Raw genomic sequence first — 15294 nt, 5'->3', positions numbered from 1 at the left:
TCCCTGATAGCTTCGTCATGTGACACCAGTTTAAACAAGCTCACAACCGTCCAGGATGTTGGCACCGAGTGTACCAGATGAGCTATTTCTCAGGTTACTCGTGCATTTATTCAAAACTTCACTGTGCTCAGTATTTTGCAACTTTTAAACCACAAATTGACAGGGCAAGCTGCACCACAAGGTCGAAAACAACAATTCTTTAATTGACACAAACTCCCTAGATTACAAAAATAATAAATAATTTTGCAAATGTATTTTTAAAATGTACTGGATCAATGCCAGTGCTTGATCATGTTTCGGTATGCGGAGAAGGCCTTAAAGACAATTAATTTAATGCAATTCGATTTTCTTTTTTTTTAAATTTGCATTCTTTCGCAATGGAAAGAAAGGGAAACACGTTTCGCTTTATTTATTGGGCAAATCATAAAGGAAAGTGCGGGAGGTGTGTCTTGACATCACTGACGTTTCCCATTTGGCTTAATACGTCACCCATAGTGGGTACATCTCTTATCTCCGATTATATTCTTCGTTCGTCGAATTGATATCTCTCTGTGGGAGGCGCGGACATAGACGAGTCAAAGACTAGACGTTGAAATGGTGAATTGAGACGTACTCAGTAACGTTAGTGAACGTGGCTTTCACTTCCAGGTGCGGACAGCTGTGGTCCAGTCACAATTCAACACGAACTGCTTACGGCCTGATAAATACGCATGCGCAAAATAGCTAACCCCTCTGGCTTCTGCTTGCACTGCCACGTTAGTAGCGGCAGACACTAAATCGCAAGCTCCTAATCCTAACTTCGAGCAAGAAAATCACCGGCAAATTGAAAAACTCAACTCTTCAATCAGAGAAATTGGCCCCCCACCCTCTTTTTTATTTTGCAAAGAAACACTCGGAAGGCAAAAATGCTCAAGTTTTTCATCCTGTGCACGTTAGCTGTAGCCAGTCGGGCTGAAATCGCCGAGGAAGACGACGTTCTGGTGCTGAAGAAGAGTAACTTCGACGAGGCTCTCAAAGCGCACCCCGACATCCTGGTAGAATTCTGTAAGCATGTCAAACTTTTCCAAACTCTCACAATGTATTGTTCGGTTGCTTCCTCACACTCGTCGTTTTGTCGGTTAGCGTGCTAGCAAATTAGCCAGTCGTAATTAGCGGCAAACTTAGTCACGTTCGACAGGTTGTCTCGCAAGTGACTAATTGTCCCAGTCTGGCTCATTAGACATTTTCCGTCCGCCCACGCGTGCACTTTCGACTCAACCGTTGCTGAAATGTTTTCAGTTTGTCTGGACTTCGTTAACAGACTGGCGAAGTAGAAAACTGTGATGTCCAGTGTCACCAAAACTTGCGTCACGCCGACAATCGGCACTACTTCAGGCCTGTTACCGTGATTACCAAGAAAATATTTAATATTTTTTTATTGCTATGTGAGCGCGTGAATTTGATGGGGGGTGTCAATGGAGCAAAAAAATATAGCACTGTCGGGGAATGAGTTGCACTTTGTGACGTTCGGGCGAGTACCGTTGCCCTGTCGTCAGTTAGTTGTGACGTGACTCCCCGTGTGGACCAGTCACAGCTGGACGCGAGTCAAGACAACCCAACGGGTTGAGAATGGGCAGCATAAAACTTTGGCTGCGCACAGCTCGGATGGGCGGGATCTCAGTGGAGGTGTGGAGCTAAGTTGACGTGTACTTAAAAGAAAGTTCATGAGCGTGTTTTCGCAGATTGCACATCATATAGATATCACTGTGATGCAATACAGTAAATATTCTCTAGTACGGACTCGTGTTTGCGCTGTCCAATTTGTCCTGATAACAGAAATTCCTCATTTGGGAAATGAGCATGCTACATGTCCTTTATGAACCTGCAAGTATGTTGACAAAATGCACGTGTAACAACACAATCAATAAAATACAAAAATATACTGTCAAAAAAACTGTTTACATCACAAAAATTGCAATACAGGTGCATCCAAAAACAAAATCACTACAGTAAAATACATACAGTATTTTAAGGTTTATTTTTTTCTATCTTTGGGGAAAAAAATATGCATTTTGGATTGTTTTGTTGGATGCATTCTTTGGTTTATGACAATGTTTGCCTGTGTGTCATAGTTTTCTTGCTAGTTGCAAGTAACTGTCCCGTTGATCACCGATGTCTGGTTATTCTTGTGCATACTGAAGGATTTTTGTTGCCATTTGCATTGCTTCCTTGCTGGATGGTGGCTTGTCATCAGGAGTTGAATCGATGCCTTGTTGTTTAAAGTTTCGTAGATTTGCGTCTTTCTGACTCCCAAGTGTCTGCTGGATCTTTTTAACTTTGTGTCCAGCCTCGCTCAAACGGATGCATTTCACTCGCTCCGCTCCAGTTGTTAGTTCTTCTACGTTTCGATGCGATGATCTACACGACGTAAGTGAATAAAGTCAAAATCTCTTGTCCGACCTAGACCAGTTTTAAACCCAGCGCCGACTCTCATTTGAAATTACACAACCGTAGTATTGTCACCATACTATAATTCTGACTAGCAATATACCTGCTTAAAGTACTGATAGTGAAACGGTATCATGGCCAAACTCAAAATAATCGGTAAGCAAAACAACTTGAAATTCTTCATTTTTAGTCATTCAAGATATGAGGACACAAAGATACTTTTAATATCAAAAAATACTTATTGAATATTTTTTAACACTTTTGAACATTAGAACAGTAAACGTTGAGCACGTTTAAACACCACTTAACATTTGATATGCATTTATAATATTTTACAGTTAAATATCATTAAATTATCATAAGCGTGTGCATATAACAATTTTGGTGTAGTTCTCACAGAGTTGAAAGGATTGGTGGAACGTGTGAAGGAAAATAATATGCAGTCACAGTGAAGCACACTGTAATGTATGGAAAGATATCGTTGTTGCCCCTCAACACTCATGAATTGTGTTGGGACTGCGAGTAGCACCGTTTTTGGAGGAGTTTCTCGTGCTTTTGGCTGACCTCAACCGAAAAGGGACTTTCATTCAGTTCAAATAGTTTGCGAACGACAACACTTCTCTGGCTCAGTCTACCACTTCCCATGATACTTTAAGTACGATTCACTGCAACCCAAGTTGGAACACTACTTGTGGTAGAGTGACGGAACCCAACAAATAGTAAAAATCTGAGTACTTGACCGCTCTTCCTAATTTTTTTTTTCTATACAAATGCCTATGCCACAAGATGCTAACAAAGCACGACTTATGTCTCACTCATGCTCAGTTAACTTCAACATAAGTGTCTTGCCACAAGATGGTGCTCAAGTATGACTTTAACCTAAGCACAAAACCAGCAAACAGGTGTGTCTCCCCCACCCCCATGACAGAGTATGTTAAAATTTCACTGAATAGGTGAATTTGTGAATTTCGAACCGCAAATATGCAGGGGGGTTTATGCTCATCAAAATGTTGCTAAAAATATGATCTTGAGATGAACTGTGAAGTATCAATACTAGTTTATAAAACACAGTTTGGTGCATTCGACGCTCATGTCATTCTCTTGTCTCCTGAGCCTTGTGTGTGTCTTGGATTTGCGTGAGTGAGTGAAGTCTCTTCCCAAGCTTTTGTTGCCCCAGTTATGCAGGCTGCAATAATTTCACCTGCATTTCAAATCTCAAGGTTCTTTCTGTGTTGCATTCTTCAGATGCCCCATGGTGTGGTCACTGCAAAGCTCTGGCTCCAGAGTACGCCAAGGCCGCTGGCATGCTGAAGACCGAGGGTTCAGCGATCCGCCTGGCTAAGGTTGACGCAACTGAAGAGACCGAACTGGCTCAAGAGTTTGGCGTCCGTGGATACCCCACCATCAAGTTCTTCAAGGGTGGAGACAAGGAGTCCCCCAAAGAGTATTCAGGTCAGCAACTCGTGGGTTTGTGTCCTCTGTGCTCATGATCGGGATAACAAGAATTGGCTGTGACAGTATAACGCTATCAGGTGGAATGCGCCTGTTGGCGTACAGGGCTGATGACCGTGGGAAAATCCTGAAAAAAAACATTAATTTTTGCATCATCACCTAAAGTATTTTTTTTTAAATTAAACTGAAGTTTAATTGTATCGCCCTAAATCACAAAATGAATGACATGCCCCAACAAGGCAAGAACAAAAATAGTGCTGGCGTCGTGTCGCCCAAATGATAACTTTTCAGCAAACCCCCAAAATTGTCATGTATTTTTCAACCATTAATCTTGTATCATCAAAGGGAAAGACATTTTCAACACTTTGAATTCTCAACTCACCACAACTCAACTGTATTTATATACCACTTTCGAGCATCGCTGCATACAAAGTGCTGTATATGGTGCAACTAACATATACAACAGTAAAGCAACCAAACGGTAACAACGAATTGGTCAATGTGTACAAAGACCAGCATGTTGTGTGGACTGATAATTATTTATATATACCTGCGTATATATATATATATTTTTTATGAGATTACGGCCAGCGATGAGCATTATCTGCCACTGAGTTTACTTTATAACTTTTCAGCAAACCCCCAAAATTGTCATTTATTTTTCAACCTTTAATCTTGTATCATCAAAGGGAAAGACATTTTCAACACTTTGAATTCTCAACTCACCACAACTCAACTGTGGGGTGGGGTTTATACTGTTAACCCCACCAAGTACATGTAAATGTCCCTGGTGGGCAATCGATGGAAACTCTATTGGTTTGCCATCACCTTTACATATTGTATGCACGGATCCTTGGTCTGGCATCATATGTATGCTTTGAGTGGGCAGGAATAAGTCTACATGCAATGTGCGCTCAAAGTGTGAACTGTCGGCCATCACTGCAAAGCTTTTAGGAGTCGGGCGAGGCGTTGCTTTCTGCAGCGTGCTGTACTTATACTAACACAGGCAACTTGCGGCAAGAAGTCATTCGACTCTGCGAGGCTCAGTATGCCAGTAGGACATGTTTTAGTTGCTTTATAGTCTTTGGTGATATGTGCAGTCAGTCACGTCTCCTCTGTGGCCTGGGCTTTCTTCCATGTGACACAAGAGAGGTGGTTTTATAAAACTCTAGTCATAACTTCAGACCACTTTCTGGCAATGCGTTCCAAAATTATCACCACTCGCTCTGTCCGCACAACTCTTTCTGGGTCAAATCTCTGTTGGCTCAAAGAAGAGGGAATGCTTTCACGGTCCCAAGAGTTTTGGGGGTTTTTCAGGAACGCAAGACTAGGGAGTTGGAATCTGTGTTAGTTTGAGTAAGAATTAATGTTGGGAAAACATTGTGGTCATTTTGACTTGACAAGTCTATTAGGGAAAAAAAACACTTGGACTATGAGCCTGTATACGTCTTTGCCCTCTTTTACTACAAAGCCACGCTCTTGTAACACGCGCATAATGTGGTTTGCGAATGAGGTCCATGGAAAAGGCATTGCTTGGACAGCATTTATTTTTCTCCATTTGTATTTTGCCAAAACCCGCATGTAGCTTTCATCATTAAAAATTGCAAACGGGTGATGGATTGAGCATTCCTCAACTTTGTATTTTTTCCCACCAGTCCCACCTTTTTTGGAATGTCTTGCAGCCATAAAATATTAATTGAATGACCATTTGCGAAAAACAATAAAAAGCTTATATAATACATCTTTATACTGTATCGCGCTTTCACAACAGCTGTTGCAGTAACAAAGCGCCGACCAGACCCTTGAAAACGTAAAACAAAAATTATACAACTTAAATAAAAGTATGTACAATATGGCAATACAATCCTAACTATTGTTTGAAGCAGTTCTAGATGAGGAAATAATCAGTCATCACAGATTGAACATTAGAAAATGACTAATATGGACAAACGTGTTTTTCACAGAACAGCAACGATAACAATATTTGCTCCGACATGTAGAACAATCAAGTATATTTGATAAATACATTAAAAATGAAGATAAAAGACTGGCTCCTGTTTATTTTTCTTGGAGCAATATTCAACAAATGGTAACATAACATACAATATCTGGAGTACCAGAGTAAAATTGTCTATTTCCTCTCCTCTTTCCTTACTGAACAATTAAGCATTCATTTCCTAGTTTAAAAATCTGTCAGGAACATGACAGCTGGGCTGCGCACCGGAGTGTCTTACTGTGTATTTTACATTAAAGACTTTTAAAAAAATCACCCAATTTAATTAGCAGTGACCTTTCAACAATGCTTATTGCACACACACACACACACACATTTATAAACAAATACAGTTGACATAACTTTAACATTTACCCAAGTTATTTACTGGGTAAGGTTTTTTTACTCGTGTACTTTATACGAGACTGACTGGCAAATGCTAATTTTGTTTTGATGCGGTTTCTTGTTTCAGCTGGAAGGCAAGCAGATGACTTTATCAACTGGCTAAAGAAGCGCACAGGCCCCGCAGTCGCCACCTTGGCTGACGTTACTGCTGCACAGACTCTGATAGCCGACCATGAGGTGGTGGTCATTGGATTCTTTAAGGTGAGGGAATATTTTTTGTGATTAGTTCATATTCGTCCCGGGCGATTAATCAAAATGGAAATCGTGATTTCGATTTTGGTGTCATGATTTCGATCTTTAAAACATTCGTATCGAAGGAAACCGATTAATGTGCCGAATGACGAAATGCGGTTACAAGTTCCCAACATTGTGACATTGTGAAAGTACCCTAACTCCACCATGTTGCTTGCATAGCAAGTATGTAGCATATGCACGGCACATACTTTACCCCTAAGAGGCCCAAACTGGCAAGAACAGCTTTTTTTCAGTTGCCGTTATTGCAGTATGTTCTTTTTTTACCTTACAATTTATTTTCTCATTGTCCTTTCAAGTAATATCTAAAGTTGAATTTTCCATTCCTCAAAATTCATCGATACTCGATTGAAGGACTATTTTGAGTCAGTTATTTGAAAATCGCTTTGGCTCTCTTTGTCAGTATAACTCTGACCAAACTTTGCAAGCAGAATGTGGAGTCTGCCGGGGCACAGGCGTTCGAAAAAGCAGCTGAAGCAGTAGAAGACATTCCCTTCGGCATAACCTCAGATGATGCAGTTTTCACAAAGTTTGAGGTCTCCCAAGATGGTGTTGTTCTCTTCAAGAAGGTGAGTGCAATATATTTTTCCTCGCTGTGTCCTGCGTAAGTGAATGACCGTATATTGTTCGGATCATAAGTCACATTTAAAATCCTTTACTTGACTCAAAAATTGATTGTCCATCTTGTAATGCAGTGCTCCCAATATTTGCGTGAATGGCAGGTGGTCCTCTTTAATTCGGATTCCTTCCGATAGCATAGACTTCCTATACCATTGCCATCAAACCGAGCAAGCTAGTAATGGTAGCATGGGCTAACATCACGTGCACATAACTCGGTAGTGAATCTTGTCTTAATCCGTCCATCAGCTCAGGCAAGAATACAGTAGCTGGGCCTGTGAACTATAAACCATTGTGCCAAGTGGTTTATTTGCTGTCAAACGCCGGTGTCCTCACTGTGGGTAAAGGGTTGGTCATCAAGCAACCCGCCATTTCCATGAGCGAGCTCAGAGGCCTGTCCACGACAGGCCTAATTCAATAAAAAGGAATGCACTGACAGCTGTATGCAGGAGCAGCCTGGATTTATTGGCTTTTCATCTTCATTGTTGGATTCAATTTTAATCAGAGCTTTTTATTGGATTTGACGGGCTCACAATATTGACACAATGATTATTGTGCATCCCTAATTTGAGTGTTCATTTTTTTCCCTCCGATCCCAAAATCACAAAGGCAAAGAAATGAATTAATCATGAAGGCAAAGAAATGAATTAAATGGTTCACAAGTGTAAAAGTAATGCATCTTAAATGGGTCATGTGTGACTTGTTTCGGGGCGGTTGCAGCGTCTTTGATTTACAGATTTGTAATTTGATAATGTTGACCCCAGGAGGGTATCAACTCTGCGGCTAATTTCGGCCCATCAGAGCCTCTCCCACATTTCTTCTCACATCACTGCTTTGCAAGGTATGCTCTTGGCCTGACATAATTATGTGAAGCCAATGAGGTTGAACTATTCTTTCTCTCTGAGGCACATTGACCATGAGCAGATGAATGCAAGCGTTATTACATGGGTGATGGACGTAGAATATGCAACTTATTCCGACAGGGTCTGACATTAAAGCTTTTTGGGTGGTGTCCTTGTCATACGCAATATATATGTTTTGGTGGGGAAAATAATCAGTTTGAAGTTTTGAGCGACATTGACTTGTTCCATGAGAAGACCATATATTGATGGACCATCATCGTCATACAAATGAAAAAATGTCTCTCCCCTTTGGTTCCACTTTAAGATCGGTCATTTGCTGGATTACAACAAATGTTACAATGACACAGCGGTGTTCAGTGTTTTGGTGTTGTGCATGAAATTGGTATGATGAATAAAGTTATCATCAGCATACACTGTAGAGCGCTTGGTGCTCAGGGACCGAACGCTCCAGTATGAAACAAAGTACCATGCATGGCATTCACCAATCTATTGCGAACAAAGGGCTAACATTTTGACATGGTTTTGTTGAAGTTCATTTTCGGGCTTTTGTCACCCTTTTGGTCTATCCTTTCTGAGCTGAGATTAAATTACTTGGTGATTATTAGTTATTCTGTCACTATTCAAGGTGATTAGCTCTAAACGATCAGTGCAAGTCAATCCTTCCTGTAGATGGCCGTGTGAAGACCTGAGCCAAATGGAATAACATTGCTCTCACGTGGGTGATTTGCTTGCAGTGAAGCAAACCCTCCCAACGAACATTGTGTTAATAAGCAGCTGGGAACTTTGACTTGCTCATCACTACAGCGTTTTAAATTTCACAACCAATCACTGCCTGCAAAGCTGCCAGCATGGTATCGGCAAAATGCCACTTTGCCCTTGTGTGCCCGTAAAAGCTGTCAGTTTGACTGGAGCTATTCACACATTAAAATTCTATTTTACCCATGTGGCACTCTTATAGACCGGAATATTAAGGGATTTGGCAGCAGTGTCTAATTTCTTTTGGGTGGCGTTCACGTGCAAACAAGGGTGGGATGATCTTTGTGACCTGACTGTTTCTATCTGTTCTGTTTTTAAGTTTGATGAGGGACGTAACACCTTTGATGGTGACCTGACCAAAAAGGAAAGTCTCCTGTCCTTTGTCAAAGCCAACCAGCTCCCTCTTGTCATTGAGTTCACCGAGCAGGTAATTGGTGGGGTCCAGAACGTCTTATCATCTAATTTTTACTCATTTTTAATACTCCTGTCCAAAGTATCGACCAATGCAACAAGTGATCTCATTCATATCTTCGATCATCCACAGACTGCCCCAAAAATCTTTGGAGGTGAGATCAAGTCCCACATTCTCATGTTTCTGCCAAAATCGGCCTCAGACTTCCAGGACAAAATGGACCAGTTTAAGAAGGCTGCGGAGTCATTTAAAGGGCAGGTCAGTCGACTCTTCCAAGGATCCAGTGTCCCTCATCCGGCCAAGCTTAATTACCATGTCCATCTCTCCCATCCAGATCTTGTTCATTTTCATTGACAGCAATCTGGATGACAACCAGCGCATCCTTGATTTCTTTGGCCTGAAGAAAGAGGAGTGCCCTGCTATCCGCCTCATCACCTTGGAGGATGAGATGACCAAGTACAAGCCAGAGAGCACCGCTATCACCGCAGAGGAAATTGTTGCTTTCTGCACACAATTTACAGAAGGGAAACTGAAGGTAACGTAACTGCCAACGCTGCTTTGATACTCGTTTCACTTTGAATAGTTTAAGATGGAAACTTCAAGACAAAGCATATGTCTCAGCATAAGTTGTTAAACTATGAACAAGGGGGAGACTTAAGCGCTCTCTAAATCAGTGGTCACCAACATGGTGCCCGCGGGCACCAGGTAGCCCGTGAAGACCACTTGAGTAGCCCGCCAGTGCCTGGACATTGTGATTTGCTAGTAGAAATTATGATTTAAAAATGCAAACATTGGCAGTACTGTGAGACATTTCGAAACACGATCAAAGTCTGACAATTTAAATCATCAAGTATTAAAAATAACACATCCTCATATTATTGAAGGTATTTTGGACAAATATGTTATTTCAGACGTGTATCAATTTGGTAGCCCTTCACACAATCGGTACACATGAAGTTGCTCTCACCCTCAAAAATGTTGGTGACACCTGCTCTAAACGATCACACCTGCTAGTGAATCACCAGCACAATGACTGAGCCAGAACAAGCTTTGTTTTATAGAAGAATCGTTTGACAAAGAGGAGTGACCGTTCTGTCTCCTCCACACAGCCTCACCTGATGAGCCAGGAGATCCCCGAAGACTGGGACAAAAACCCTGTCAAGGTTCTGGTTGGCAAGAACTTTGAGGATGTCGCCTTTGATTCCAAGAAGAATGTCTTTGTCGAATTCTGTAAGATTTTTGTTGACGAAAACATAATGAGTAATTGTTTTGAATAAGATGAGCACAGGGTTCATTCACCTGTTGGAGGGGGATTTTTTTTTTTCTGTGTGTGTGTGTCGCATTTGTAACTCAAGTCATAAATTCCCCTGTAACCCAGCTAAGCCTTTTTCACATCAAAGAGTAGATGGTCATGCCTCGCGCATACCGTCTCATGGCCGCTCGTGCGGTATTAATTGTTACCAGACACTGATGTTGAAAAGGTGGCTGTAAAAATAGCTGATGGATTTATCTGTCAGTGATTCCCATCCAAATGCGTGCTATTTTAGATTTCGTCTTTTTAATCAGTTGTCGTTCAGCTTGTGACCATCTATCAACAGGTGGAGTGTTGCTCAGCAACACGGCAAGCATCTGTGCCATTTATCTCTGACTGCATGTGACTTGGAGTATAGTCAGTTTCCAGCCATGGAGGCAACTTTATCTCTGAATGTGCCTTTCTCTGTTCCACTTTGTTGTTCAAACAATGAGTTTCTTGTCTGGTTAAGAGATTAAATTTCATGTGTTTTCGAAAGCATATTTGACAATATACTTGTATTTGACTGGACTTGATAAGTGTTATGTTGTTGCAGATGCCCCTTGGTGTGGTCACTGCAAGCAGTTGAATCCCATCTGGGAAAAGCTGGGAGAGAAGTACAAGGACAGCGCTGACATCATTGTGGCCAAGATGGATTCCACAGCCAATGAAATCGATGCCGTCAAAGTCCATAGCTTCCCGACTCTGAAATTCTTCCCTGCGGGAGAAGAACGCAAGGTCTTTCACTCATTCTTATGAATCAAAACATTTCCCAAATTACGTGGTGACCTTCTTATCGCACCCACTGAAATCTGGTGCATTTTCTTGCGTAGCTATGTAACCTCTATGGTGCCTTGCATCCTAAGTGTCATTCGTGCAATTTGATTACTCGGCACTGTGTTGAAACGTGAGTCTGCTGACCTCGAGCTTCGGCAAATTTATCTTGGTTGGCCTCATTCCATTCCTGCTTGTGACGCAGCCTGCAAATGGCCTTACAATTGAGTCAACATTCTCATTTCTGACTGGAGTTTAAAACGAAGGAATGACATGACTGCATCACATATGGAGTCGGATAAAGGGAGCTCTTTTGAAACTCGCGTGTCCTTCATATGGAGAACCCGCTAAGCAGATTATTGGCACAATTTTTCACATTCATGACAATTGCCGTTTTGTAAACAGGTGATTGACTACAATGGGGAGAGAACACTGGAAGGACTCACAAAGTTCCTGGAGAGCGGTGGTAAGGAGGGAGGTGCCCCCGCTGGAGATGATGATGAGGATGATGAAGATGAAGATGATGACTTTGATGCTGAGGTGAGATCGTCATCACTCCATAGCATCAATACTCTTTAGGGGGGTGTTCACATGGCACACATTCGCTCCGGCGCTGCACCCATGTATTTTCTTGCGATACATTTTACATCGGAGCAAATTTTGGAGAGCTTTCACACGGACAAAGCCGCTGAGCGTGTCAGCACCGGCACAGCATCGGTGCAGCTCCACTTGCGTTCACACGGCAGTTTCTGCAGCGGAGCAAAATGACAGAAAACAAATGAGCTGTCGTGTTGGTTCTTTTTAAAACTTATACACAACTCAAGCAACTGCTGTACAGGCACGTCCTTCTCGGTCTCCGTGCCTTCTGCTCGAGAGTGGCCGCCCCTGAAAATGTAAATCAACGATGACTTCAATGACACTCAGAAAAGCAAACATGTAATGCTCCAAACAGAAAAATCAAGAGAGGAAATCACAAAATAAATTCTATAAAGGAACAAACAACTCCGAGACAGTCCAATCTCCTACAAAAGGAAAGATGACGTTTGGGGACTGCCCCACAAACGAGCATTTGCTCGGGAGCAAATTTTTAAACCACCTCCCGGAGGTGGATCAAATTTGATCCGGTGCAAACTGTTTTCCGGGGCTACGCCGGAGCAAATTTGCATGTGTGAACTCTCTACTGGCGCAGTGCCGGTGTAGCACCGGAGCAACTCTTGCCGTGTGAACACCGCTAATATGTACTTGAAGCACTCTGTGAAAATGGCCCATGTTGCGAAGTTGTTGACATAATGTAGAGTGCCTTGCAAAAGGAGTCACCCCCCACACCTTTTTTTCCCTCCCCACTCAATTGAGTTAGAATCTGAAGTCATTAAAATGATTTTCAGCCCCACAGCAGTGCTACGATAATCCCCCCCACCCCAACCTAAAAGTTGAGACTCATTGGGCCGGGTGAAAATTTTGATATTGTGATGTTCCTCACCAAAAAGGGAAAAAAATGCTTGTTAGTGGAAAGAAGAAATCTTAGAACGTTTGACCGAAGCCCACGGAAATTGGGAAGCATGTGTCGCACCCAGAGACGAACAAGGAAGTCGTTTGCTGGGATCACCTTTTACGATATTTAGATGCACAGAAAGTGCAGTTTCCAATATGATTGAAGGGACGAGGCGGGATTGTAGGTTGTAACATTTGAAGTGACCCACTTTTTTTGCTTTCCATATGGCTTGGCTTTAACTGAGTCAAATGGCCTCTCTTGGCTCGGGGGGTGCTGGTGCCAATCTCAAGTGACTTTGGGTGGGAGGTGGGGCACAACCTGAACTGGCCTCCAGCCAATCATGGGGCACAAATAGACAAACAACCATTCACACAAACTTTTACACCTATGGGCGGTTTAATCTTCAACGAAGCTACTGTACATGTTTTTGAAACGTGGGAGGAAAACGGAGTGGCCCTTTTGAAAAGACATGGAGAGAGCATACAAACTCCATACAGCCCATGTTGAGAAATTTAAAGATTGGCATATGAAGTGGAGGTGCTTAAACATTTTAATGATCTGACCAAATGTGTTAATGCGTCGGGATAATGTGCATTACAGGTCATTTGTGAACAGAGTGAATGTTGACTTGCACTCCACTTTGTTTTTTTTCCAACCACACGCTTCCTTCTCCGAAGTCTAATTATGGTGCAGCCCACCAATGTCCACAAATATCTTCTACAGCTGTTAGAACTGCTTACTGGGCTTTGCCTGTGCAGACCTAAGCATGCAGTGGCACACGTGCAGTGCCTGCAGCTAACAGTGTCTTCCTTTGCCCAAGCAACTCTGAATATCTCAGGGCTCGAGACTTAAGACTGATTCGCTCAGCATGATTTTAAAATTGTCTTCAGACTTCCAAAACCTGGGAGACGCCACACATGATAAAAAAATCACAATGTTTAAGGATGTCAAATGTAACTCTGTTTACAATTCGGTATCATGAATATTTCAAGATTAAACACGACTTCAGCGAAGACAAACGTGACGGACAAAGGGGAAGCAGTGTAGTTTGCCAAAACAATCCACAAATGTTGAATATCTCCAATTAGAAATTGGAGCAGTCCCAATGTCCTTCCAAGTGGTCTGGATCAGTCCACCACACGTAGCAGTAATATCTGACAAAATTCCTTGGTTTCTACGGGTGGTTTAGGAGATGAAATGTTTAACATGCGTATCAACTGCTTTCCAGGATTTGGACGACTTGGAAGAAGGTCAGGATGAGGACTCTGACGGCGAGGAGAATAGACACATCGAGCTGTAAACGGTTGTGAGAAGAGAGTCCTGCTCCGCCCCCTCCTACCAATCACCTACACTACCGTCACTCTTTGTTTCAGCCCCATCCCTCTCCTGAGACCATTGTGTTCCTTGTCTAGCCGTCGGTCAGTCCACCAGCCGGCCCACTACTTGGCCAGTCAGTTTATCGTTTCATGCTTTCTCATTCACTGACAGGTCTTGTTCTACTTGGGGGAAGGGGGCACACAGAACAAATTTTCACCTCCGTGAAGGTGCTGATGCCTCTGCAAAGCTCCATGTCTACTCTTGGCCAGTTTTTTGTAAAATGTTGGGATTGAGATCCTCTTCACAATTATTTTTATTTTTGCGCCTACCCCCAAAAAAAGTACACCTTAGCATCTGTCAGGAGTCAGTGCACTCGTCGTTTTGGGTCTAAGGGTTTAGTGCGATTGCTTTTGTAAGGATTGATCTCTCAGGGGACAAATGACCTACCTGTTATTTTTCCACAAAAATGATCCCTCACAGTGTAGCAAAAAGCCCCTTCCCCTCTCCCCTCTTCTCACATGTAGCTAAATATCTGAACAACCTGCCTTCTGTGTGTAACTGGTGGCGGAGTCTACTTTCTTTTGTCCTTGTCATCCCCTAAAAATTAACTCCTCGCTTAGCATGGGGACGACTGACCATTTTCTAAAAGGAACAATCTGTTAACTTTTTTGGAGGGTGGGTGGGAACTGGTTCGGGGTGGAAATTTTGTTTTATTTAATTGCTTTAACTATGAATATTGTTTTTTAATTCAGGACTTTTTTGTTTTGTTTTATTTGACCATCGTGCCCATTTGTAGGCAGTCGACCTTGTTGGGGCAGTGTTGGCACTTTGGACACGCACTCTGGCTGTGGATGTTTCTCTTTTGGGAGCTAGTTCTGAAAAGTCGCACTGTGTTCATGCCTCTTGCGAGATTCATTGTGGTTACTAAAGCAGACAGATGTGCGACATTTAATGACAAGCGTTTGTTGATAGGCAGAGAAAGCAGTTGCCATAGCACCACCCCTCACCCATACTGTACCCTTTGTATCGGTCTTCACTCTAGTGTGCGTGTGTGCGCGCGCGCGTGTGCGTCTTGTGGGAGTTGGCGGCATGAGTAGAGCGAGGTGATACAATTGACATCTGTACAGCAGTGAGGATACTTGGAGCATTCCATCATATCTAGATCGATGTGGAAAATGTGAAGTGGTGGCCAATAAACACAATCTAAAACAGTTTTGCCTGCAGTCATTATTGATTGAACTT

General features: G+C 42.4%; 1 protein-coding gene across 1 annotated transcript; it reads left to right on the top strand.

Annotated features, from left to right (window-relative positions):
• Positions 1–715: 715 nt before the first annotated feature.
• On the top strand, positions 716–15263 carry p4hb (prolyl 4-hydroxylase, beta polypeptide). The gene is made up of 11 exons (XM_052083313.1): positions 716–1044; positions 3673–3879; positions 6345–6478; positions 6961–7098; positions 9086–9193; positions 9311–9436; positions 9513–9713; positions 10288–10408; positions 11026–11207; positions 11649–11783; positions 13964–15263. Exons 1-11 carry the CDS (start codon positions 906–908, stop codon positions 14033–14035), a joined length of 1563 nt encoding a protein of 520 aa, XP_051939273.1. The 5' UTR covers positions 716–905; the 3' UTR covers positions 14036–15263.
• The last annotated feature ends 31 nt before the right edge of the window (positions 15264–15294 follow it).

The sequence above is a fragment of the Hippocampus zosterae genome, chromosome 13 (genome assembly GCF_025434085.1).
Source record: "Hippocampus zosterae strain Florida chromosome 13, ASM2543408v3, whole genome shotgun sequence".
Classification (NCBI taxonomy): Eukaryota; Metazoa; Chordata; class Actinopteri; order Syngnathiformes; family Syngnathidae; genus Hippocampus; species Hippocampus zosterae.
The sequence above is the reverse complement of the archived record's forward strand: the minus strand, read 5'-3'. Positions and strand labels throughout refer to the sequence as shown.